General features: G+C 51.3%; 2 protein-coding genes across 2 annotated transcripts; one reads left to right on the forward strand and one right to left on the reverse strand.

Annotated features, from left to right (window-relative positions):
• Positions 1-1,943: 1,943 nt before the first annotated feature.
• Positions 1,944-10,766, reverse strand: LOC149433255 (protein YIPF3). The gene is made up of 9 exons (XM_089664501.1): positions 10,611-10,766; positions 10,016-10,225; positions 6,747-6,853; positions 6,314-6,359; positions 6,136-6,228; positions 3,566-3,697; positions 3,264-3,377; positions 3,054-3,177; positions 1,944-2,658 (listed from the first exon to the last, which is right to left on the reverse strand). Exons 1-9 carry the CDS (start codon positions 10,668-10,670, stop codon positions 2,531-2,533), a joined length of 1,014 nt encoding a protein of 337 aa, XP_089520627.1. The 5' UTR covers positions 10,671-10,766; the 3' UTR covers positions 1,944-2,530.
• Positions 10,767-10,858: 92 nt separating this feature from the next.
• Positions 10,859-23,458, forward strand: LOC149433256 (DNA-directed RNA polymerases I and III subunit RPAC1-like). The gene is made up of 9 exons (XM_089664502.1): positions 10,859-10,950; positions 12,203-12,274; positions 13,136-13,243; positions 16,330-16,462; positions 16,545-16,664; positions 18,191-18,346; positions 20,429-20,578; positions 21,680-21,796; positions 22,956-23,458. The coding sequence occupies exons 1-9, from the start codon at positions 10,891-10,893 to the stop codon at positions 23,072-23,074; spliced, it is 1,035 nt and encodes a 344-aa protein (XP_089520628.1). The 5' UTR covers positions 10,859-10,890; the 3' UTR covers positions 23,075-23,458.
• The last annotated feature ends 1,150 nt before the right edge of the window (positions 23,459-24,608 follow it).

Here is a 24,608-nt window from a genome sequence, read left to right on the forward strand (position 1 = left end):
CACCGCATTCTAGTACATGATGACAGACTTGCCTGTACACAGAGCCCTCCAGCACCGTGCTGTCACAGCTCCCCAGCGCGGTCATCTCTACCCAATTTTCCTTATGGGTTTGTGGGCTCCGGATGTATGAATGACCAGAGGTGCGAAGATGCGACTCCTGCGCATGCACACGGGAGCCCTCAGCTGTGGCACGGAGCTCTGAAGGTCACATCACCGGCTGCATGCTGTGTATCACCAAAATGGTGCAAGTTTGGGAGATATTCACTGAGTACAGGGAAGCCTTACATTATATGCTCACCTGTAGGTACAACTTACAATGTGGACTTTACTTCCACTTTAAGAGTGACCAGACTTAGGGCTTGGGAGCGGAGCACGCTACATTGTTATCTAAGCCAACAAAGAATGCCGGTCTCCTCCCCCTACATATAATATCTTTCAATCCACAGACACAGGCGGTGTTGGGCCCCTCCAACCACATATGCCTACATGCTGGTTCTAGCCATCCAAAGACTCAAATGGGGCCAGGTCCTTCTATATATATGTACATGGCTGGGTTCATGCCTTCACACACGCCTACATCCATGGCTGGGTCCATCCATCCAAAGACTCATACAGGGCCGGGTTCCTCCCTCCACACATGCCTACAGGCTGCTTTCATCCATACAAAGACTCATACAGGGACAGATCCTTCCACACATATGTACAGGGCTGGGTTCATCCCTTCACACATGGCTGGGTCCATCCATCCAAAGACTCATACGGGGTCAGGTCCTTCCACACACATGTACAGGGCTGGGTTCATGCCTTCACACACGTCTACACACATGGCTGGGTCCATCCATCCAAAGACTCATACGGGGTCAGGTCCTTCCACACACATGTACAGGGCTGGATTCATGCCTTCACACACGTCTACACACATGGCTGGGTCCATCCATCCAAAGACTCATACAGGGCTGGGTTCATCCCTCCACACACACCTACAGGCTGGGTCCATCCATCCAAAGACTCAAATGGGGCCAGGTCCTTCCACACACATGTACAGGGCAGGGTTCATCCCTTCACACAGGGCTGGGTCCATCCATCCAAAGACTCATACAGGGCCAGGTTCCTCTCTCCACACATGCCTACAGGCTGGTCTCATCCATCCAAAGACTCATACGGGGCCGGGTTCCTCCCTCCACACATGCCTATAGGGACACGTCCTTCCATCCACAAAAGCCTACAGCCTGGGACCATCTATCCAAAGACTTGTACAGGGCCAGGTCCTTCCCTCTTTCTACACCTCCCTCCATCCACAAATGCATACAGGTCAATTCCCTCCAGCCATACAGGTTAGGACCCACCATATGATAAAGTCATGCCTGTGAAAGGAAATGTTGGTAAGTATGAGAAGGCGATGTTCTCTGCAATGTCCCCAAACAGTGGGAGAATACAGTAGATCTATTCTCTGACTGGATGACATTTAGTTTTTCTTTCTCGTTCATTGGAGGACACAGCTGAATTTCTCATGGATGGGTTTGATGCCGCTGCCTTCAGGAGCAGGACACAAGTGCAACCTAAACTAAAAGCACACCTAAAGGGACAGCCTTCTGGTGGTGGCCTATAGTCCAATCCCCCATCTACAACCCAAGATTCAATTTTTGCCTGGAGCCTGTAGCTCCATAGTTACACAGTAGTAATTTTTAGATTTATGTTTTCCCTTTTGTTCCATCTCTGTGCTGCTGATCTTTGCAGCTATTTCCCATCCACATGCACTCCAGAGATGGCTGCATAGCATTTATCAGGGCAGGTTCTCATGATGGTGACCACAGTGGACTGTGTCTGTGTTATGGGTGATGCAATGGACATTTATAGTCTCCTGTGGAAGGGTGACAACGCAGAACAACTGGGAGACAGGAACAGAACGTTGTCATCCTACAAAAGGTTGCTTTAACAAGGACTTTCATGGGAGGATCACTGGGAATTATTTATTAGACGATTGAAATTAACGCTTTATATAACATTACCAATTTATATAAAATAAACGAACCTTTCCCAAACTGAGGTGGGCCCTAAACCCCTGGAGGAATGGAAGACTCAGGGGTCACACCGCTCTAAATTTATTATGAAGCCTAAAATAATCGATGAAGATTTCATCAGACAATGAGAACCAACTATACAAAGGAATTGGTGGCTTTGGTGGAATTCTGTACATGAGTAGAGGTGGATTCTCTAGCCAGACAGCCAATAGCTCCATAAAATCACTTCCTGTAAACTTGCCATCATCAACGCTCAGGCTGCTGAGGGAGGGGCTGACCAAACATTATAACAGCATCTTAAAATAAAATTAGTATATCAGGAGAGGGGGTATGTGACCCTTTACAGAGATCCAGTCCAAAAGAAGAACCCAGCAAACCCAACTGGGCACCGTTCAGAGGAAATAATCCTTGGAACCCTCATACCATCTCTAGAAGATACGTGCCCTACAAGGGTCAGTCTTTGAGGAAGTCCTTTGTATCTGCATCACTTCCTGTCATGTGACCTGCGCTCAGCCAGACTGGGCGGGCAAGGCCTGGAGGGTCACATTCAGAACCGAGTTGGTGCCCAAGGACAAATCACGAGCGACTCTTTGGAAAGGGGGTGGCATGTTCTGTCCGTCCAGTGTGTCCAGGATACCTGGCAAGAAGAGAGCATGGGGGGTGAGCAGGCACAGGAAATATTACAAATAGGAATCAGAATTTTTCTACAAACCCCCCCCCCAGCGACTCCACCCACAATACCAATCAAGCCCTGTCCTTCCAACTGGACGCTCCTAAGCTCCCAGGATGTGCAAGTAGAATAGAACTCGGCCAGAGCACAAAAGTAAAATCCTGGCCACACGTGGATGATAGCTGTACAACTGCAAGACTGAAAAGAGGTCTGGAGTTCAGATTTAAAATGTGACCTCTCTGAGGTGAAGCCTGAACACACTACCTCTTTCATTTCCATATGACAGGTCCACTTTAGCTCATATTGTCTCTACGCCAACAGAAGCCATACCAGACCCCTTGGCATACAGACGATGTCCTTACCTTCCACCACCTTGTGATAGGCGAAGTGCAGGTAGAGGAGGAACAACATGTGCAGAGCGGCTATAAAGCCACAGAGGATCAGGCGCTGTGTTTGACCGACTGTGCGTGAGAGCAAAACCGCCACCTGCAAGATGACAAGGGAACAGCGTCAAATTAGATCACAGTGATAGAGAGGGGATACGAACTGCTCCCCATGGGGACATTACTCACCATGCGCAGGGTAGATAGGCCACCGATCACCAGCCAGAAGATGTAGAAGAGAGAGTGGAAATGAATGTTGTAGGTGATGAAAAGGACGATGCAGTGTCCGAAGAGGCCATAACCCTGCAAGAGAAGAGGGTCACACTGAGTGCCCATAACACAGGATTCCCAGAGCACTATGGCTTATCTAAAGAGACAGCACAGCATTAGGAACCTGCTTTTAATCACTCTCTCTGAAACATCGTCTTATTTACTTAGCGCTTTCTGAAAATGCAAGTGCAAAATCTTATTACTGGAATACTAGTACTCACCAGCAGAGAGAGGGTCTGCAGCATGGTGATCTGAGAGTTACACAAATAGGCAACAAAATAAATGAAGGATGAAACTCCAAGCCAATATCCGAAGCAAGTCCCAATGGCGGTGCCCATGAGTGTGCCCTCCACCTGTGTGCCAAAGAATAAACTCTTCATTAAATCAGCCTCCATCTTCTACCAAATCTTCCATCCTATCCCATACCACACCCTCCATCACCAACCAAACCCTTCATCCTGACCTGTACTGCACACCCTGTACCACATTCACTATCCCATCCCATACCAAACTCTCCATCCTATACAGCATCCTCCATCTCCAACCAAACTCTTCATCCTATACCGCACCCACCATCCCCAACCAAACTCTCCATCCTAGACCACATCCTCCATCTCCAACCAAACTCTTCATCCTATACCACATCCGCCTTCCCCAACCAAACTCTCCATCCTATACCACATCCGCCTTCCCCAACCAAACTCTCCATCCTATACCACATCCGCCTTCCCCAACCAAACTCTCCATCCTATACCACATCCGCCTTCCCCAACCAAACTCTCCATCCTATACCACATCCGCCATCCCCAACCAAACTCTCCATCCTATACCATATCTGCCATCCCCAACCAAACTCTCCATTCTATACTGCATCCACCATCCCCAACCAAACTCTCCATAGTATACCACATCCGCCATCCCCAACAAAACTCTCCATCCTATACCTCATCTGCCATCCCCAACAAAACTCTCCATCCTATACCTCATCTGCCATCCCCAACAAAACTCTCCATCCTATACCGCATCCGCCATCCCAAACCAAACTCTCTATCCTATACCGCATCCACCATCCTATCCATTACTGCACCTTCCCGCTTCTACAAAACTCTCCATCCTATACCGCATCCGCCATCCCAAACCAAACTCTCTATCCTATACCGCATCCACCATCCTATCCATTACTGCACCTTCCCGCTTCTACAAAACTCTCCATCCTATACCGCATCAGCCATCCCAAACCAAACTCTCTGTCCTATACCGCATCTGCCATCCCCAACAAAACTCTCCATCCTATACCGCATCCACCATCCCCAACCAAACTCTCTATCCTATACCACATCCTTCATCCTATCCATTACTGCACCTTCCTGCTTCTACAAAACTCTCCATCCTATACCGCATCCGCCATCCCCAACAAAACTCTCCATCCTATACCTCATCTGCCATCCCCAACCAAACTCTCCATCCTATACCTCATCCATCATCCACAACCAAATTCTCCATCCTATGTCTCATCCGCCATCCACAATCAAATTCTCCATTCCTTACTGCATCCGCCATCCCCAACCAAACTCTCCATCCTATACTGCATCCACCATCCCCAACCAAACTCTCCATTCTATACCGCATCCACTATCCTATCCATTACTGCATCCACCATCCCCAACCAAACTCTCCATTCTATACCGCATCCACTATCCAAAACAAAACTCTCCATCCTATCCATTACTGCCCCTTCCAACTTCTACTAAACTCTCCATTCTCTACAACATCCCCCATTCCCAACCAAATTCTCCATCCTATACCGCATCCACCACCCCAAATCAAACTCTCTATCCTATACCACACCTCATCCACCCCCAACCAAACTCTCCATCCAAAACCACATCCGCCACCCCCAGCCAAACTCTCCATCTTATCTAATACTGGACCCTATATCACCAACCAAACCCTTCATTCTGAACCAAACTGTACATCCTATACCTCATCTACCATATCCTATACTGTGTCCACCATCCTATCCATTACTGCACCTTCCATCTTCAACCAAACTCTCCATCCTATCCCGCATCGTCCATCCTCAACAAACCTCTCCATACTATACAGCTTCTGCCATACTATTCCATACTGCATCCACTTTCACCAGCTATGTCTCCATCCTATACCACATCCACCATTCTATCCTATCCCACAGCCTTCACCCCCAACAAAACTCTTCATCCTATACCACATCAACCATCCCATCCCACACCCTTCACCCTTACCCATACTGCACTCCCTGTACCACATCTACCATCTCATCCCTTCCTTCATCTACCATACTCTACACCCTTTACCCCATCCATTATCCTATACCATACCACATCCTCCTATACCATACCACATCCTCCACCCCCAACCAAACCCTTCAATCTAAACAGCATCCACCATCATATACCATACTGCATCCACCATTCCCAACCATCCCTTCATCCTATACCACATCTAGCATTCTATCCCATACTGCAAACTCCACCTAAACCAAACTCTCCATCCACTACTACATCCGCCATCCCCAACCAAACTCTTCATCCTGAACTGTACCCAACGTCCTGCACAACATCAGTCATCCCATCCCGCACCCACCATCCCCAACCAAACTCTCCATCCTATATCACATTCACAAATCTATCCAATACCATACCCTTGATCCCCAACCAACCCTTTCATCCTGAACTGTAGCTCACATTCTGTACCACATCCATTATTTGATAACGCACCCCCCAACCCCTCATTGCCCTTTCCCCCTTACAATGACTGTTCCAGATGATTTCATGCCATGAAGCAGAATGGCCACCATGGTAAACACCAGCATGAGGGGTCCGTACAGCTCTCCAGCAATTTTCTGCAGACAGAAGAAGGAGCCATGAGACCTTTTTTTCTGAACCAGATCGGGGGTAGATTAGTCATGACTGGACTGTCATACACACCTGTGGGAAGTTGATCATCTTTACGGGAATCATTGACTCCAGCAGCCTGGGAAAGGGAAATAGGAAGAGATGTTATGCTGGTGTCATCACAGGGGGTCCTCAAAACTCTATAGGGGGAACTTACATCATATTTACATTTCACTAAATTACATGATAAGAACATTTGATCCAATATTGTAAATACAGTTCTTAGTATAGAAAATGCCATTGGAAATTTCCGGCAAATGCGAGGGAATGGCCAGTACAACACCATAACTACCTTGATGTGCTGTGTGAGAATAATACCGCCCCCGTGTGCAACAATAATAATCCTACCTCTCTCTGCACAGTACTCAGTACTCTACATGTGACTGTACTGGAGGTGTGAGATCATTACATCCTCCAATCCTCAGACTATGATCCTCTGTCACCCCACTATGGGGGTCACACTCACCGGTTCCGGACCTGCATGGGCTCCACATCAAAGTATGGGCGCAGGATGTCTATGTTGGCGTAAAGATTAAAGGCCTTGGAGGCCTGCCGCTTCCCCGCCTGCCACATCTGAGGGAGAAAAAGAGAGGGTGACCCCGACTGCATAGACAGCAGGCAATGAGAGGAGTGGGCAGGTCACCTACCCCACACACTGAGGTTGGTTAGAAGTAAGGTCTAGGAGAGAGGGTGAGGAGAAATGGGTGGGTAGTTCGGACACGGAGGACAGTGGGTAAGGAGGGGTAGGGTGGGTAACCCAGACTTGGAGGACAGTGGGTGAGGAGGGTAGGGAGGGTAACCAGGCAGGCAGACAGTGGGTGAGGAGAAGTAGGGTGGGTAACCAGGCCAGGTGGACAGTGGTTGAGGAAAATATGGGTGGGTAACCTGGACTCAGAGGACAGGGGGAAATAGGAAAAAGAGGTGGGTGAAAATTAGTGGAGTGGGTAACCAGGCCAGGTGGACAGGGGTGAGAAGTAGGGTGGGTAACCAGGAAGATGGAGAGTGGGTGAGGAGAAGTAGGGAGGGTAACCAGGAAGGTGGAGAGTGGGTGAGGAGAAGTAGGGTGGGTAACCAGGCTGAGTGGACGGTGGATGAGGAGAAGTAGGGTGGGTAACCAGGCTGGGTGGACGGTGGGTGAGGAGAAGTAGTGTGGGTAACCAGGCTGGGTGGACGGTGGGTGAGGAGAAGTAGGGTGGGTAACCAGGAAAGGTGAACAGTGGGTGAGGAGAAGTAGGGTGGGTAACCAGGCAGGCGGACAGTGGGTGAGGAAAAGATGGGTGGGTAACCAGGCCAGGTGGACAGTGGGTGAGGAAAAGATGGGTGGGTAACCAGGCCAGGTGGACAGTGGGTGAGGAAAAGATGGGTGGGTATCCTGGACTCAGAGGACAGGGGGAAATAGGAAAAAGAGGTGGGTGAAAATGAGTGGAGTGGGTAACCAGGCCAGGTGGACAGGGGTGAGAAGTAGGGTGGGTAACCAGGAAGACGGAGAGTGGGTGAGGAGAAGTAGGGTGGGTAACCAGGCTGGGTGGACGGTGGGTGAGAAGTAGTGTGGGTAACCAGGCTGGGTGGACGGTGGGTGAGGAGAAGTAGGGTAGGTAACCAGGAAAGGTGAACAGTGGGTGAGGAGAAGTAGGGTGGGTAACCAGGCCAGGTAGATGGTGGGTGAGGAGAAGTAGGGTGGGTAACCAGGCCAGGTGGACAGTGGGTGAGGAGAAGTAGGGTGGGTAACCAGGCTGGGTGGACGGTGGGTGAGAAGTAGTGTGGGTAACCAGGCTGGGTGGACGGTGGGTGAGGAGAAGTAGGGTAGGTAACCAGGAAAGGTGAACAGTGGGTGAGGAGAAGTAGGGTGGGTAACCAGGCCAGGTAGATGGTGGGTGAGGAGAAGTAGGGTGGGTAACCAGGCCAGGTGGACAGTGGGTGAGGAGAAGTAGGGTGGGTAACCAGGCCAGGTGGACGGTGGGTGAGGAGAAGTAGGGTGGGTAACCAGGCCAGGTGGACGGTGGGTGAGGAGAAGTAGGGTGGGTAACCAGGCCAGGTGGACGGTGTGTGAGGAGAAGTAGGGTAGGTAACCAGGCCAGGTGGACAGTGGGTGAGAAGTAGGGTGGGTTACCAGGAAGGTGGAGAGTGGGTGAGGAGAAGTAGGGTGGGTAACCAGGCTGGGTGGACGGTGGGTGAGGAGAAGTAGGGTGGGTAACCAGGCCGGGTGGACAGTGGGTGAGGAGAAGTAGGGTGGGTAACCAGGTCAGGTGGACGGTGGGTGAGGAGAAGTAGGGTGGGTAACCAGGTCAGGTGGACGGTGGGTGAGGAGAAGTAGGGTGGGTAACCAGGCTGGGTGGACGGTGGGTGAGGAGAAGTAGGGTGGGTTACCAGGAAGGTGGAGAGTGGGTGAGGAGAAGTAGGGTGGGTAACCAGGTCAGGTGGACGGTGGGTGAGGAGAAGTAGGGTGGGTAACCAGGCCGGGTGGACAGTGGGTGAGAAGTAGGGTGGGTAACTAGGTCAGGTGGACGGTGGGTGAGGAGAAGTAGGGTGGGTAACCAGGCTGGGTGGACGGTGGGTGAGGAGAAGTAGGGTGGGTAACCAGGTCAGGTGGACGGTGGGTTAGGAGAAGTAGGGTGGGTAACCAGGCTGGGTGGACAGTGGGTGAGAAGCAGGGTGGGTTACCAGGAAGGTGGAGAGTGGGTGAGGAGAAGTAGGGTGGGTAACCAGGCTGGGTGGACGGTGGGTGAGGAGAAGTAGGGTGGGTAACCAGGCTGGGTGGACGGTGGGTTAGGAGAAGTAGGGTGGGTAACCAGGTCAGGTGGACGGTGGGTGAGGAGAAGTAGGGTGGGTAACCAGGCTGGGTGGACGGTGGGTGAGGAGAAGTAGGGTGGGTAACCAGGCTGGGTGGACGGTGGGTGAGGAGAAGTAGGGTGGGTAACCAGGCTGGGTGGACGGTGGGTGAGGAGAAGTAGGGTGGGTAACCAGGTCAGGTGGACGGTGGGTGAGGAGAAGTAGGGTGGGTAACCAGGCTGGGTGGACGGTGGGTGAGGAGAAGTAGGGTGGGTAACCAGGTCAGGTGGACGGTGGGTGAGAAGAAGTAGGGTGGGTAACCAGGCTGGGTGGACGGTGGGTGAGGAGAAGTAGGGTGGGTAACCAGGTCAGGTGGACGGTGGGTGAGGAGAAGTAGGGTGGGTAACCAGGCTGGGTGGACGGTGGGTGAGGAGAAGTAGGGTGGGTAACCAGGCTGGGTGGACGGTGGGTGAGGAGAAGTAGGGTGGGTAACCAGGCTGGGTGGACGGTGGGTGAGGAGAAGTAGGGTGGGTAACCAGGTCAGGTGGACGGTGGGTGAGGAGAAGTAGGGTGGGTAACCAGGCTGGGTGGACGGTGGGTGAGGAGAAGTAGGGTGGGTAACCAGGTCAGGTGGACGGTGGGTGAGAAGAAGTAGGGTGGGTAACCAGGCTGGGTGGACGGTGGGTGAGGAGAAGTAGGGTGGGTAACCAGGTCAGGTGGACGGTGGGTGAGGAGAAGTAGGGTGGGTAACCAGGCTGGGTGGACGGTGGGTGAGGAGAAGTAGGGTGGGTAACCAGGTCAGGTGGACGGTGGGTGAGGAGAAGTAGGGTGGGTAACCAGGCTGGGTGGACGGTGGGTGAGGAGAAGTAGGGTGGGTAACCAGGCTGGGTGGACGGTGGGTGAGGAGAAGTAGGGTGGGTAACCAGGCCAGGTGGTAATGTACAGGACCCAGGAGCTGACACTCACCTCATCGGCCACTTGTCGCCCCAGCTGACCCTTTATCCCCTTCATGCCCAGGAAAGCTCCGTCCTCATCGCCCTCCTCAGGGACTCCGTCTGCCTCCCCCTCCTCCTCGTCCTCCTTCATCCTCTGGTGGATCTCCCCCATGTCCTCAAAGCTGGAGCCCGATGTGTCATCCATGTTCTCCATGTCAATCACCGCAGCCCCTCCCCCGGTCTGCAAGAAAAAATACTTGTTATTAAGTGTGGAATGGAGGAACCAAGGTGGGGGGGTCAGGGGTCACCTACATGTCAGGAGGAGGGGGGATCAGTATGGGGGAGGGGTTAGATATGAAGGAGACCCCCACTTGGTCAGGTATAATAGTGGGGGGAATATGGTGGGGGCGGTTCATTGGTGGCAGGAAGGTGAAGGGGGGGTCAGTATTGGGGGATCGGATATGAAAGGAGACCCTTAGAGGTGGGGGAGGGGTCAGTATTGGGGCTCATATGGCGAGTAGTATGGGGGGGGGGGATCTCCTGTACTGGGGGGTCAGTATTCTGTGATACTGGAGGACAATGAAGGTGAAGGGGTAGTGCGGGCTAGGCCGGTATTTGGGGGTCACCTGCACATCGTCCTGGAAGCCCCCCCAGTCTGGAAGGTTTCTGCCCCCCGGAGCCGCCATTCTGCCCCTCTCGGGGTATCTCCGATACTCTTCCTGACACCCGGAAGTAAACAGGAGACGTGGAGGGGCGGAGCCGTAAGCTGAAGCTCCCCGGTAATGGATGTAATGGGCGGGGCCCGACAGCCATCTTGCTAGAGGCCTGCTGTTCTAGAGGTAGGCGGAGTTTGGCTGCCATACTGGACGTGGCCGTGGTGGGCGGTCCACGTGGGAGGAGTCAGAGATGGCGGCTGTGGAGGAGATGAGGAGCCGCGTGCAGCTGGGAGAGTTCTCACTGCAGAATGTGAGCGACCTACTGGGACCGCCTACCAGCTACTGACCACCCTACTACACACCACTTACCTTCTACTGCCCACCCGCTACTGACCACCCTACTACACACCACTTACCTTCTACTGACCACCCTACTACACACTGACCGCCTACCCGCTACTGACCACCCTACTACACACCACTTACCTTCTACTGCCCACCCGCCTACTGCCCACCCTACTACACACTGACCGCCTACCCTCTACTGACCACCCAACTACAGACCAACCTCCCTCAACTGCACACCACTTACCTTCTACTGCCCACCCACCTTCTACTGACCACCCAACCTCTACTGCCCCCCAAACTGCACACCACTTACCTTCTATTGCCCACGCACCTACACACCGCCTACTGACCACCCAACTACAGACCACCCTCCCTCTACTGCCCCCCAAACTGCACACCACTTACCTTCTATTACCTACACACCGCCTACTGACCACCCAACTACAGACCAACCTCCCTCTACTGCCCCCCAAACTACACATCACTTACCTTCTACTGCCCACCCAACTACACACCACTTACCTTCTACTGCCCACCCAACTACACATCACTTACCTTCTACTGCCCACCCAACTACACATCACTTACCGTCTACTGCCCACCCAACTACACATCACTTACCTTCTACTGCCCACCCAACTACACACCACTTACCTTCTACTGCCCACCCAACTACACACCACTTACCTTCTACTGCCCACCCAACTACACATCACTTACCTTCTACTGCCCACCCAACTACACACCACTTACCTTCTACTGCCCACCCAACTACACACCACTTACCTTCTACTGCCCACCCAACTACACACCACTTACCTTCTACTGCCCACCAAACTACACACCACTTACCTTCTACTGCCCACCCAACTACACATCACTTACCTTCTACTCGCACATCCACCTGTATACTGCCCACCCAACTACATCTACTCTGCTCCCTGCGCTGTGAATGCGCCTCTGCCTGCTGTTCCCCCATCTACCCCCCCATACTGTGTACTACCAATCTGTCTGCCCTGTCAGCATGTTAGGGGCACCTACCCCCCCCCCCCCCCCATCTCCTATTATACAGAACTAACCAATCAGCTCTCAGCCTTCATGTCTGTGCTTGATCTGGAGATTGTCCTGGAGATCCCTGGGCGGGGGGAGGGGACACTGGGTGGGGGAGGGGACACGGCGCTGTGATGTCACCTGTCTGTGTTCTGTCCCCCTAGGTGCACAGTACGGACTTCCCTGGGAATTACCCCGGATATGACGACACCTGGGACCTGGAGCGCTTCCAGAAGGTGAGTGTGTGACCGCCATGGTGGGCAGGGCCCCTGTTAGAGATCATGGGGCCCCTAACTGCCTACTTGACAGGGCCCCTCCCCCCCCCCCCCCCGGTGTACGGCCACTGGGACCTCCAGCTGTTTGTACAACCACTGCGTCCCCATAGAGCAGGACATGGGAAGCCGCCTGGTGACACCATCACTTGTTCATGACACCCCCATGCATCCCCAGACATGCCAGACCGCATCGTGTTGCTGCAGAGCATTTCTGGCAAAGACTCAAACTGCATGAAGTGCACGGGCCGCCAACGTGACACGCTAAAAACACGCCTGCACGTGATCGCACCTAGAGATGTGAACTGAGCCTAAGAGGCGCCTCCAAACCACACATTCCTGTGGCCAGACAATGAGCCCTTAACCCCTCCCCCTCCAGAGGATTCCCCCCCCCCCCTTCCTGACCAGGCCATTTTTTGCATTACGGACAATTGCGCGGTCATGCAACGCTGCACCTAAATGAAATTTCCGTCTTTTTTTTCTATAATGACGCTTCACATACTGCACTGCTTGACCCATTGCCTGCAGAGTATATTAGATGGAGGACCCCATCCGCCAAACCCTGGGGGGGGTTAATTATGGGTGGAGTGAACCTCTAACTTCCATCTTCCCATTAACCCAAAGGCAGCCATGGTAGGTGGAACTCAGTACTCTCCGGTCCCTGGAGTCGGCGCAGGCTCTTGATGACTTCATTCTGAAATGTTACATGACTGTCAGCTGTGTCCATATTTCCTCCGTAGGTGGTGGCATGTCACATGACCTATGTGGGAGGGGTTGTTCTTTACCCAAAGACCTCTCCATCCCTCTTCTCTGTCTCCTCTGCAGAATTTCCGGATGGAGATCACCAAGATGGAGGACGACCTCCTGGAATTCGATATGGTCGGAATAGACGCGGCGATGGCGAATGCATTTCGGCGCATCCTGCTGGCCGAGGTATGATGGATTCAGTAGGTGGGCGGGGCAGAAAAGATAGATTTGATTGGTGGGCATTGCAGGAGAGGTAGGAGACCTGACAGGTGGGCCAGAGATCTGATAGGTGGGTAGGGCAGGAGATCTAATAGTGGGGCTGGAAATCTGATAAGTGGGAGACCTGATAGGTGGGCCAGAGATCTGATAGGTGGGTGGGGCAGGAGATCTGAAAAGTGGGAGACCTGATAGGTGGGTGGGCCAGAGATCTGATAGGTGGGGCAGGAGATCTGATAGGTGGGAGACCTGACAGGTGGGCCAGAGATCTGATAGCTGGGTGGGGCAGGAGATCTAATAGGGGGGCTGGAAATCTGATAGGTGGGAGACCTGAAAGGTGGGCCAGAGATCTGATAGGTGGGTGGGGCAGGAGATCTGAAAAGTGGGAGACCTGATAGGTGGGTGGGCCAGAGATCTGATAGGTGGGGCAGGAGATCTGATAGGTGGGAGACCTGACAGGTGGGCCAGAGATCTGATAGGTGGGTGGGGCAGGAGATCTAATAGGGGGGCTGGAAATCTGATAGGTGGGAGACCTGAAAGGTGGGCCAGAGATCTGATAGGTGGGTGGGGCAGGAGATCTGAAAAGTGGGAGACCTGATAGGTGGGTGGGCCAGAGATCTGATAGGTGGGCCAGAGATCTGATAGGTGGGGCAGGAGATCTGATAGGTGGGAGACCTGACAGGTGGGCCAGAGATCTGATAGGTGGGTGGGGCAGGAGATCTAATAGGGGGGCTGGAAATCTGATAGGTGGGAGACCTGAAAGGTGGGCCAGAGATCTGATAGGTGGGTGGGGCAGGAGATCTGAAAAGTGGGAGACCTGATAGGTGGGTGGGCCAGAGATCTGATAGGTGGGGCAGGAGATCTGATAGGTGGGAGACCTGACAGGTGGGCCAGAGATCTGATAGGTGGGTGGGGCAGGAGATCTAATAGGGGGGCTGGAAATCTGATAGGTGGGAGACCTGAAAGGTGGGCCAGAGATCTGATAGGTGGGTGAGGCAGGAGATCGCCCCCTTATTTCCTGGGTTTTCCTTTTTATATTAAAGATAAAGTTTAATTGGCTTAAATTCTGTTCCTTGGCTCCTCCTTTTCTCCTCATCAACTTTCTATTGACATTAATATGTAAAAGCTTTCCATTCTCATTGCATACCTTATTTTAGAATGGGTCTCTGTGCTTCTCTATGCAGCGCAGACAGGTTATGCGGAGATGTGGAAATTTTTGAAAAAACTACTTGTCCAGGGACTAAATCGGGGCCCCAATCTACTTGTCCCTCATGACAATCTTCTTGTCCAGATATAAAAAAAAAAAAATCAATTTTAATCAAAACCGTATTTAAATCTAAGGTGCTGTTAGGATGTCTGAGGCTTTTAAAAACAAAAGCGACTTTATGGCGACTTAAGCATTTAATTTTTTTAACATTGCACTGTTTATCTCCTCCTCCACTCCCTGCCTGTCTCCAGCACCGCACCCGGGGAGTAGCAGGGAGGGGAGAGACCTTGCAGTATAATGAGCACCGATTGGCTGCTCCTCAGGAAAGGGGAGTGTCCGGCTTATCCTTTATCTCTTTCGCTGCCAGAGCCGTTTTTGCACACGTTTAAAAAACCATTTTAGGCCTGAAGATTACACAAAACCCCCGAACATTATATATTTTCTGAAATTGGAGACCCTAGAGAATAAAATAGTGGCAGGTCCAGTTTATGTCGCATGATATTATCACAAAGGTCTAGGAAACTCCAAAATTTCAGTAAAAAATACACAAAATTAATTTTAGGGCACAAAAAAGCAATAAATTACCCTATTTTTTGGTAAAATATAAAAGATGAAGTTCCACCGAGTAAACAGATATCCAACATGTCAAACCTTAAATTTGCGTGCGCTCGTGAAATGGCGACAAACTTCAGTACCCTATATTTTTTTTTATAGATCATCAGTGTAGAGGAGGTCTGGTGCTAGAATTATTGCTCTCATTCTTGCGCGCGGCGATATATAACGTGTATTGCAATCGTTGTTTTCATGCGTAGGCGCCCCGGCGTGAGCGTTTACTTTTGTGCGTGCGTATATGTGGGGGCTCAAATTTTTCCTTTTTTTTTTTTTTTTTTTTTTTTTTGAAAGAATGTAATGTGCTTGGGTGCAGCTTTGATTTTTTTTTTACTAGTAAAAAAATATATTTTTTTTCTACTTAACTTTTTTTTTTTTCATCACATGGGGGACAAAAAGTCCCCTATGTGTTGATTTTTTGGTGACAGGTTCTCTTTAATGAGGCATGCAGGGTCTAAAAGACCCCCAATGTCTCCCCTGTGCTCCCCTGAATGTAATGCAGTGCACATCACACTGCATTACATTCTTTCCCAGTCGAGAATCTGTGAATGGGGACCTGGAAGTGATGTCAAACATCACTTCTGGGTCAGGACAAGAAGGGGAGGGGAGCGGACTTGTTCGTTCTCCTCCCACCCCTCTAGATGCCGGCACACACTGAGCCAGTCTCGGGCACCGCAGATGGGCGAGCGGAGACCGAGATACTTGGCAAGTGGGGAGGTTCACATGTGGGGGGGGGGGTGAACAGGGGGGGAAACGGAGGCTGGCACCGTGGGCTGCGTGGAAGCAATCGGGCAGTACCTCTGCCTCCCGAATGCTTCCACCTGACAGGCGAGCCCTGATGGGGCTAAAGGTTGAAAAAAGCTACCTACCTAAGACTACATGTGTCGGGCAACACAAATTTAGCATCCTTGTCATGGCTGGTGGAAGGGGCCAGCAGGGAGCTGTACATAGTTTCCTCTGCCTCAGTACTTCTCTCAGGATCCCTCTGCACTGATTCAAGCAATGGGCTGCCTCTTAGGAAGAGTCAGGCTGGGGAAGAAAGCGCTAGATGATGCTGGATGTCCTCCAGCCAGAAAATAGGGTGGGCTTTATCTGCCTCCAGGACAGGAAGTGGAGGATAATCTCCCCAGACCAGACAAGGCTCTGCACCCTCAGCACTCCACCAAAAACAGCCAAAATCCAAGTTCCCTCTCCCCCTGTGCTCAGTCTGAGGGGGTTATCTCCCTGTTCTCCCCCGCAGGTCCCCACCATGGCCATAGAGAAAGTTTACGTCTATAAGAACACATCGATCATACAGGACGAGATCCTCGCCCACCGCCTGGGCCTCATCCCCATCCGCACCGATCCCCGCCTGTTTGAGTATCGGAACTCGGGTAAGGTAACTTCTCATGGGTGTACCCAGCTGCATGTAATACGAGACTGTCAAAGTCCTTCATGGCTGCTGTCGCCCCCTAGATGACGCAGAAGGAACGGAGATTGACACATTGCAGTTTGAGCTGAATGTGAGATGTACGCGGAACCCCCGTGCGGCTAAGGACTCCTCCGATCCCAGCGAGCTCTACCTGGACCATAAAGGTGAGATGCTTGCTCTCCATTTGGGTCTCTGTTCTCTCAAGGGCCCCTGCTGATTCTACCCCCAGAGTACAAGTGGCTGCTCCATCTCTTCAAAGCCCCCTCCCCTTAACCATAATTGGACCCCACACCCCGGGGCTGTCACATCTCTCCAGAACTGGCTCCCTAATGGGGCTTCCTTCTTCCTCAAACCTCCCCTGACCTTGCCCTGTCCTGGACTCCCTTATCCCTTCCTCCCGAAGTTGCCCCCGACACCATCTAGGGCAGGGGTCTGCAACCTTTAAGACATAAAGAGCCACTTGGACCCGTTTCCGAGAGGGGAAAAAAAGACTGGGAGCCGCAAAACCATTGCAACATTTAAAACAAATCCGACACTGCATATATTGCAAAAAGCGCTCTGGTCATGAAGGGGGTTTAAGGGCCCAGTAAGCAAAGGGTTAATCAGGGCCACAGTGTATCGTCATAATCACAATCATAGCCTTAGGCCAGTGGTGGGCAACCTTTTTTTTTTTCAACTGAGCCAAATCTCGCCAAAACCAGGATTGAAATTTATTTTGAGAGCCACATTTTTAAAACTGAAAATTCATCCCCCATATAGTAATTCATCCCCCCTATAGTAATTCATCCCCCCTATAGTAATTCATCCCCCCTATAGTAATTCATCCCCCCTATAGTAATTCATTCCCCATATTAATTCATCCCATATTAAGTCCCCAAGTCCCCCCTGTGTCAATTCACTTACCTTTGCTCCGCGCGTTCCTCTCGCCGTGTTCCCGCGCCGTTCCGGTGTAGCATGAAAATCTGTCTCCTATGAGGATCTGTCCCCCTTGACGTATCTGCGCATGTGCCAGTTTCAGGCATTCGCAGCCGATCGGCGATCTCCGGCACATGCGCAGATACGTCGAGGGGGACAGATCCTCATAGGAGACAGATTTTCATGCTACACCGGTCTTCAGGGCGGACTGTGAGAGGAGCCTAGCGGGAGCCTAGCTCCGCGGGCCGGATTAAAAGGTCCGCCGGGCCGTAGTTTGCCCATTGCTGCCCTATTGCCTGTCACCTGGTGGGCAGTGTGCTCCGGAGCTGCAGCCAAGGTGAAAAAGAGCCGCATGCGGCTCTGGAGCCGCGGGTTGCCGACACCCGATCTAGGGGCTGCCCCATGCCTTCAGAATGTGCCCCCAATGAAGCTTCCCTCTTCCGTTGGACTTCCCTGGCACTGTCTTGTCCTTCCTAACTCCCTCATCCCCTCTTTCCAAGGTTGCCCCCAACCCTAATTGGGCCTCCCACCCCACTCCAGGGCTGTCCCTTCCCTCCAGAGCAAGTCTTTCAATGAAGCTTCCCTCTCCCCTTGGGCCTCCCCCGATGCTTCCCTGTCCTTTTTGGATTCCTTCATCACCTCCTCTGACAATTGCCCCTAACCCTAATTTGGGCCTCACCACCTAGGGACTGCCCAATCCCTCTAGAACCTGCCCCCCCAATAAGGCTTCCCTCTCCTTTTTGGGCTCCCCTAACCCTGTTGCTTTCCTCTGCAGTATACACCAGTCACATGAAGTGGCTCCCACAGGGAAACCAGTCGGATCTCTTCCATGACACTGACCCGCCTCGGCCCGTGCACAGCGACATCCTCATCGCTCAGCTTCGGCCCGGCCAGGAGATCCACGTCATCGTGCATTGCGTCAAGGGAGTTGGTAAGATACCTGGAAAGGGCAGGGTGTGGATTAGGACGGGGTGGGATAGAAACATGGGAGCTGTCTTTGTTGACTTCAGTATGCCGTCTCCCCGAGTGGTCTTTGTTATCCTTGGCTTCACTACCTTATAAGGCAGACCTGGAACATGCATGGAGCCTGCTGCTAACTCATAGTGCTCTGGGAATCTCCTTCTAGTCAAACTTTGTGTATACAGTGGGGCAAAAAAGTATTTAGTCCCCACCAATTGTACAAGTTCTCCCACTTACAAAGATGAGAGAGGCCTCTAATTGGCATCATAGGGAGACCTCAACTATGAGAGATAAAATGAGAAAACAAATCCAGACAATCACATCGGCTGATCTGGAAAGAATTTATTTGCAAATTATGGTGGAAAATAAGTATTTGGTCACCTACAAACAAGCAAGATTTCTGGCTCTCACAGACCTGTACCTTCTTCTTTAAGAGGCTCCTCTGTCCTGCACTCATTACCTGTATCAATGGCACCTGTTTGAACTCATCAGTATAAAAGACACCTGTCCACAACCTCAAACAGTCACACTCCAAACTCCACTATGGTGAAGACCAAAGAGCTGTCGAAGGACACCAGAAACAAAATTGTAGACCTGCACCAGGCTGGGAAGACTGAATCTGCAATAGGCAAGCAGCTTGGTGTGAACAAATCAACTGTGGGAGCAAGAATTAGAAAATGGAAGACATACAAGACCACTGATAATCTCCCTCGATCTGGGGCTCCACGCAAGATCTCACCCCGTGGGGTCAAAATGATCACAAGAACGGCGAGCAAAAATCCCAGGACCACACGGGGGGACCTAGTGAATGACCTGCAGAGAGCTGTGACCAACGTAACAAAGGCTACCATCAGAAACACACTACGCCACCAGGGACTCAGATCCTGCAGTGCCAGACGTGTCCCCCTGCTTAAGCCAGTACATGTCCCGGCCCGTCTGAAGTTTGCTAGAGAGCATTTGGATGATCCAGAAGAGGATTGGGAGAATGTCATATGGTCAGATGAAACCAAAATAGAACTGTTTGGTAGAAACACAACTTGTCGTGTTTGGAGGAGAGAGAATGCTGAGTTGCATCCAAAGAACACCATACCTACTGTGAAGCATGGGGGTGGCAACATTATGCTTTGGGGCCATTTCTCTGCAAAGGGACCAGGACGACTGATCCATGTACAGGACAGAATGAATGGGGCCATGTATCGTGAGATTTTGAGTGCAAACCTCCTTCCATCAGCAAGGGCATTGAAGATGAAACGTGGCTGGGTCTTCCAACATGACAATGATCCCAAACATACCGCCCGGGCAACGAAGGAGTGGCTTCGTAAGAAGCATTTCAAGGTCCTGGAGTGGCCTAGCCAGTCTCCAGATCTAAACCCCATAGAAAACCTTTGGAGGGAGTTGAAAGTCCGTGTTGCCCAGCGACAGCCCCAAAACATCACTGCTCTAGAGGAGATCTGCATGGAGGATGGGCCAACATACCAGCAACAGTGTGTGCCAACCTTGTGAAGACTTCCAGGAAACATCTGACCTCTGTCATTGCCAACAAAGGATATATAACAAAGTATTGAGATGAACTTTTCATATTCACCAAATACTTATTTTCCACCATAATTTGCAAATAAATTCTTTCCAGATCAGCCAATGTGATTGTCTGGATTTGTTTTCTCATTTTGTCTCTCATAGTTGAGGTCTCCCTATGATGCCAATTACAGGCCTCTCTCATCTTTGTAAGTGGGAGAACTTGCACAATTGGTGGCTGACTAAATACTTTTTTGCCCCACTGGTAGATGGAAACCGACTTGAAACCATTATCATTCATCCAGTTTCTATGTAAAAAGTATTTTTATTATCCTCAAGCTCTTGTGTTCCTTCTTCCAGGGCATAGTCAACATTGTACTTTTTTTTTTTTTTTTCCTCCTACTATCAGTGTCTTATTAACCCATTGTTATATTTTGGAAATCTAATAAAAAAAAATAAATCACAAAAGTGAGGTAAAAAGGCATTGCATGTGTGAGCAGGGCCTGAATGTGTGCTGAACTCTGTGTGTTCCCTGCAGGGAAGGACCACGCCAAGTTCTCCCCCGTGGCCACAGCCAGTTACCGCTTACTGCCGGAAATCACATTGCTGCACCCCATAGAGGGCGACCTGGCGGAGAGGCTGCAGAAATGTTTCTCGCCTGGAGTTATCATGGTGGATGATGTGAATGGTGAGTGTCATCCTCCTCATGCTGGTTAAGTCTGTCAGTGGAGAGGATTGGGGGGGATTGGTGTGCGGTCACACTGGTGGAGAGTGCTGACATTCTCCTGGTACTCGGGAAGTCTGCTGGTCTCTTCCATCATCATGGAGAATGACTGGGGGGTTGGTTTGTGGTGAGCATTGTTCTTCTCCTAGTACTCCGTCTGTTGGTCGCTCTTGTTTTTGGAGGAGAGAGAGAGATAACAGTGGTGGGGAGCAGAGTTCCCCCTCCTTGTTGCTTGTGTGCCAGTCTCTCACCATAAGTATGCTGGGGGTGCTTTCACCATTTAGTTGCATTGTGTAGAAGACTGGGGCATCCATAGGCCGTAATACAGCTTCCCACCCATCACTGGGGCATCCATAGGCTGTAATGCACCCCCCCCCATCATTGGGGCATCCATAGGCCGTAATACAGATTCCCACCCATCACTGGGGCATCCATAGGCTGTAATGCACCCCCCCCCCATCATTGGGGCATCCATAGGCCATAATACAGCTTCCCACCCATCACTGGGGCATCCATAGGCTGTAATGCACCCCCCCCCCCCATCATTGGGGCATCCATAGGCCATAATACAGCTTCCTACCCATCACTGGGGCATCCATAGGCTGTAATGCACCCCCCCCCCCAAATCACTGGGGCATCCATAGCCCGTAATGCACTCCCCCCCCCCCCCCCCCTCCCCCTCCATCACTGGGGCATCCATAGGCCGTAATGCACTCCCCCTCCCCCCCCCCCCCCCCCCCATCACTGGGGCATCCATAGGCCGTAATGCACTCCCCCCCCCCCCCCCCCCTTCCATCATTGGGGCATCCATAGGTTGTAATACAGCTTCCCACCCATCACTGGGGCATCCATAGGCTGTAATGCACTCCCCCCTCCATCACTGGGGCATCCATAGGCCGTGATGCAGCTTCCCACCCATTATTGGGGCATCCATAGGCCGTAATGCAGTCCCTCCCATCACTGGGGAATTCATAGACCGTAATGGAGTCGTCGTCCCCCCCCCCCCCCCCCCCCCCCCCATCACTAGGGCATCCATAGGCCATAATGCAGTGTTATTTTTTGCAGGGAAGAAAGTGGCCCGTGTAGAGAACTCGCGGATGGATACGTGTAGCAGAGAGATCTTCCGCCACGAGGACCTGAAAAACCTGGTGCGCATGGCACGGGTGCGAGACCATTTTATCTGTGAGTATGGTGTGCCCTGTGTATTACTGTATGGAGATTGTCCTACAGCAGGGATTGTGGGAGTTGAGAGGCACCAAAGACTACCAAAAGGGTTAGCAAGGCGTTCTCCATCAGCAGATCTCCACCCTTGGGGTTTGGTGTGGCGCTGGACGCCGTCCGCCTGAAGTCTGTACTGCAGAGGGAGCTGCTGGAATGAGAAGAAAATCTTCATAAATGCAAAGTAAAGGAACTGCTATGTCTGCGTACCCAAACACTGAGCTAGATTGGAGGGTGGGGCCTGGGGGACAAGGACCGCCCACAGAGCCTGAGCAGAGGGACCCCTCTGTCTGCTGACCCCAACACTAAGCTAGATTTGAGGGTGGTGCCTGGGGGAGAAGGACCGCCCACAGAGCCTGAGCACAGGGACCCCTCTGCATGCCCAAACACTGAGCTAGATTGGAGGGTGGTGCCTGGGGGAGAAGGATCATCCACAGAGCCTGAGCACAGGGACCCCTCTGTGTGCTGACCCCAACACTGAGCTAGATTTGAGGGCGGTGCCTGGGGAAGGACAGCCCACAGAGCCTGAGCAGAGGGACCCCTCTGTCTGCATGCCCAAACACTGAGCTAGATTGGAGGGCGGTGCCTGTGGGACAAGGACCGCCCACAGAGCCTGAGCACAGGGACCCCTCTGCATGCCCAAACACTGAGCTAGATTGGAGGGTGGTGCCTGGGGGAGAAGGACCATCCACAGAGCCTGAGCACAGGGACCCCTCTGTGTGCTGACCCCAACACTGAGCTAGATTTGAGGGCGGTGCCTGGGGAAGGACAGCCCACAGAGGCTGAGCACAAGGACCATTCTACTATGTCGTATTAATTCATGTACACTGCATTATGACAGCCCATTTAAATGAATTGCCTGCCAATGCACCAAGACTCTGTCATGTACCAGTTCCATGGTGTTCCATTGCAGCTGAGGTTGCATAAGTGGTGGTTTGTGATGCCATTGACAATCACAACGCACTGACACATGTACTGTTTCAACTCAAGGCACTAGAAATTTCGGGGGGGGGGGGCTCTGGCTGAAGGAAGGGTATAGCCAACAGGTGGAGCATTTAGCTTTCTCTATATCCACCCTCTTAATCAATAGAGGTGTCCTGAATCCGTTTTTCTCCCCTTTCAGTTTCCATAGAGTCCACTGGCATCCTGGCCCCCGATGTCCTGATGAAAGAAGCCATCATGGTTCTGATGGGGAAATGTCGCCGCTTCCTGAATGAGTTGGATGCAGCGCAGATGGACTGAAGCCGAGGGCGCGTCATCCCCTCTGAGGAGCTGGGCCAACACCGTGTTTAATGGAAACACTGGCTGACTGCTGAGACTGTTCAATCAGATGATTGGTTCTGTGTGCAGGACTTAACCACCAGTCAGATGGTGCCTTATACAGCCAGCTGGACTGTGATTGGAGGATGTGTTCCCTGCTTGTGGTAGGAGTGCTGATCATGGTATGGAGAGTCTGAGCCAGAGATGGTTAAATCATTGTTCTTTTCAATCTATTGGATGAGAATGTTGAACATCTGGAGAACAGTTTTTTTTTGTTTTTTATGATTCCTGAAGATGGAAATATTTATCTGACCATTATTGTAAGATGTGTGTTCTGACAGGCAATAAAATAATATTGCAGGAGAATACTGATGTGTTATGCTGGATATGAATGGTAAAATCTTGGCAATATGAGGTGTACATTCTAATTACAACAGATTGAAAATTTCACCCCCCCCCCCCCCCCCCCACTCTGTGATGACAACTTTTTTTTTTTTTTTTTTTTCTTCTCTCACAAGTATAGAGGTTCTCACAAGTCTTGCAGTAGGAATAAATTAAAAACTATCTTTATCCACCCATGTTGTCTAAATCCAATACCTCCTACATGGAAAATTATCCCAGAGGATGTAGTGTGAAATGAGTTCAGTCGGTCCAGTCCTACCTGTAAGTGCCAAGCAATCCGCATGGAGAATGGTAAAATCTTGGCAATGAGTTCAGTCGGCCCAGTCCTACCTGTAAATGCCAAGCAATCCGCATGGAGAGCAGGGTACATTGTGAGAGCCTGTGCTCTAACAAACTGGAAGTAGTACGCTGCATTGATGAATGAGCAATCTTCCTTCACAGGATAGTCCAATAGGACTACAAGGCCATTACTACTAGTCAACAGAAGAAACTACAGGGCAGAGACCTACTACAAACCACTGCAAAATAAATGAAAGGAGCATGGAAAATATTGTGTAAAAACCATAGAAACGGAATAATAAGCAGACCAGTGTAGGAAGTCAACAATGTTATAATAGTATAAACAAAAAAGGGGAAATGCCATCATATAAGGTGTAACCACCATTGTGTCTCTCCGACTAACCCTACATTGGGGTGTGGATTATAAAACGAATATAAGCATATTAGAAAAAGTTAGCAGTCGACTAGAGCAAACTGCAAACGGTATTTTGAATCCAATGCAGATTAATCAAAAAACATCAATAGTAGATGCAAATACCGTATTTTTCGCTCCATAAGACGCACTTTTTTCCCCCCCAAAAAAGGGGGAAAATGTCAGTGCGTCTTATGAAGCAAATATAAAGCGGCCGGTCCGGTATTTCTTCCGCCACCATGTCAGAATATCGGGCCAGCCGCTCAGCTCTTCTCTCCTGCAGGACCTTACCTGTTCCGCGCTCCAGCGCTGAAGTCTTCCCGCGGCAGCTTATGTGACAGTCGGGTGCCCACTGCGCATGCGTGAGGACACATGACAGATCCCAGAAGGCTCCGGGCCATTCACAAAGCGCAGCGCTTCTCA

Source organism: Staurois parvus, unplaced genomic scaffold (genome assembly GCF_062004578.1).
Source record: "Staurois parvus isolate SC_StPar_1 unplaced genomic scaffold, SC_StPar_1.0 ptg001925l, whole genome shotgun sequence".
Lineage (NCBI taxonomy): Eukaryota > Metazoa > Chordata > Amphibia > Anura > Ranidae > Staurois > Staurois parvus.

What these genes read in the sequence shown, in the direction of transcription:
- LOC149433256 (XM_089664502.1), top strand. Translation starts at nt 10,891, where the DNA reads ATGGCGGCTGTGGAGGAGATGAGGAGCCGCGTGCAGCTGGGAGAGTTC. An exon ending in GCATTGCGTCAAGGGAGTTG is followed by an intron (nt 18,347 to 20,428) that starts GTAAGATACCTG and finishes TGTTCCCTGCAG; the next exon opens with GGAAGGACCACGCCAAGTTC. An exon ending in GGTGCGAGACCATTTTATCT is followed by an intron (nt 21,797 to 22,955) that starts GTGAGTATGGTG and finishes CTCCCCTTTCAG; the next exon opens with TTTCCATAGAGTCCACTGGC.
- LOC149433255 (XM_089664501.1), bottom strand. Translation starts at nt 10,670, where the DNA reads ATGGCGGCTCCGGGGGGCAGAAACCTTCCAGACTGGGGGGGCTTCCAG. An exon ending in CCCATGCAGGTCCGGAACCG is followed by an intron (nt 6,360 to 6,746) that starts GTGAGTGTGACC and finishes TCCCTTTCCCAG; the next exon opens with GCTGCTGGAGTCAATGATTC. An exon ending in TGCAGACCCTCTCTCTGCTG is followed by an intron (nt 3,378 to 3,565) that starts GTGAGTACTAGT and finishes CTTCTCTTGCAG; the next exon opens with GGTTATGGCCTCTTCGGACA.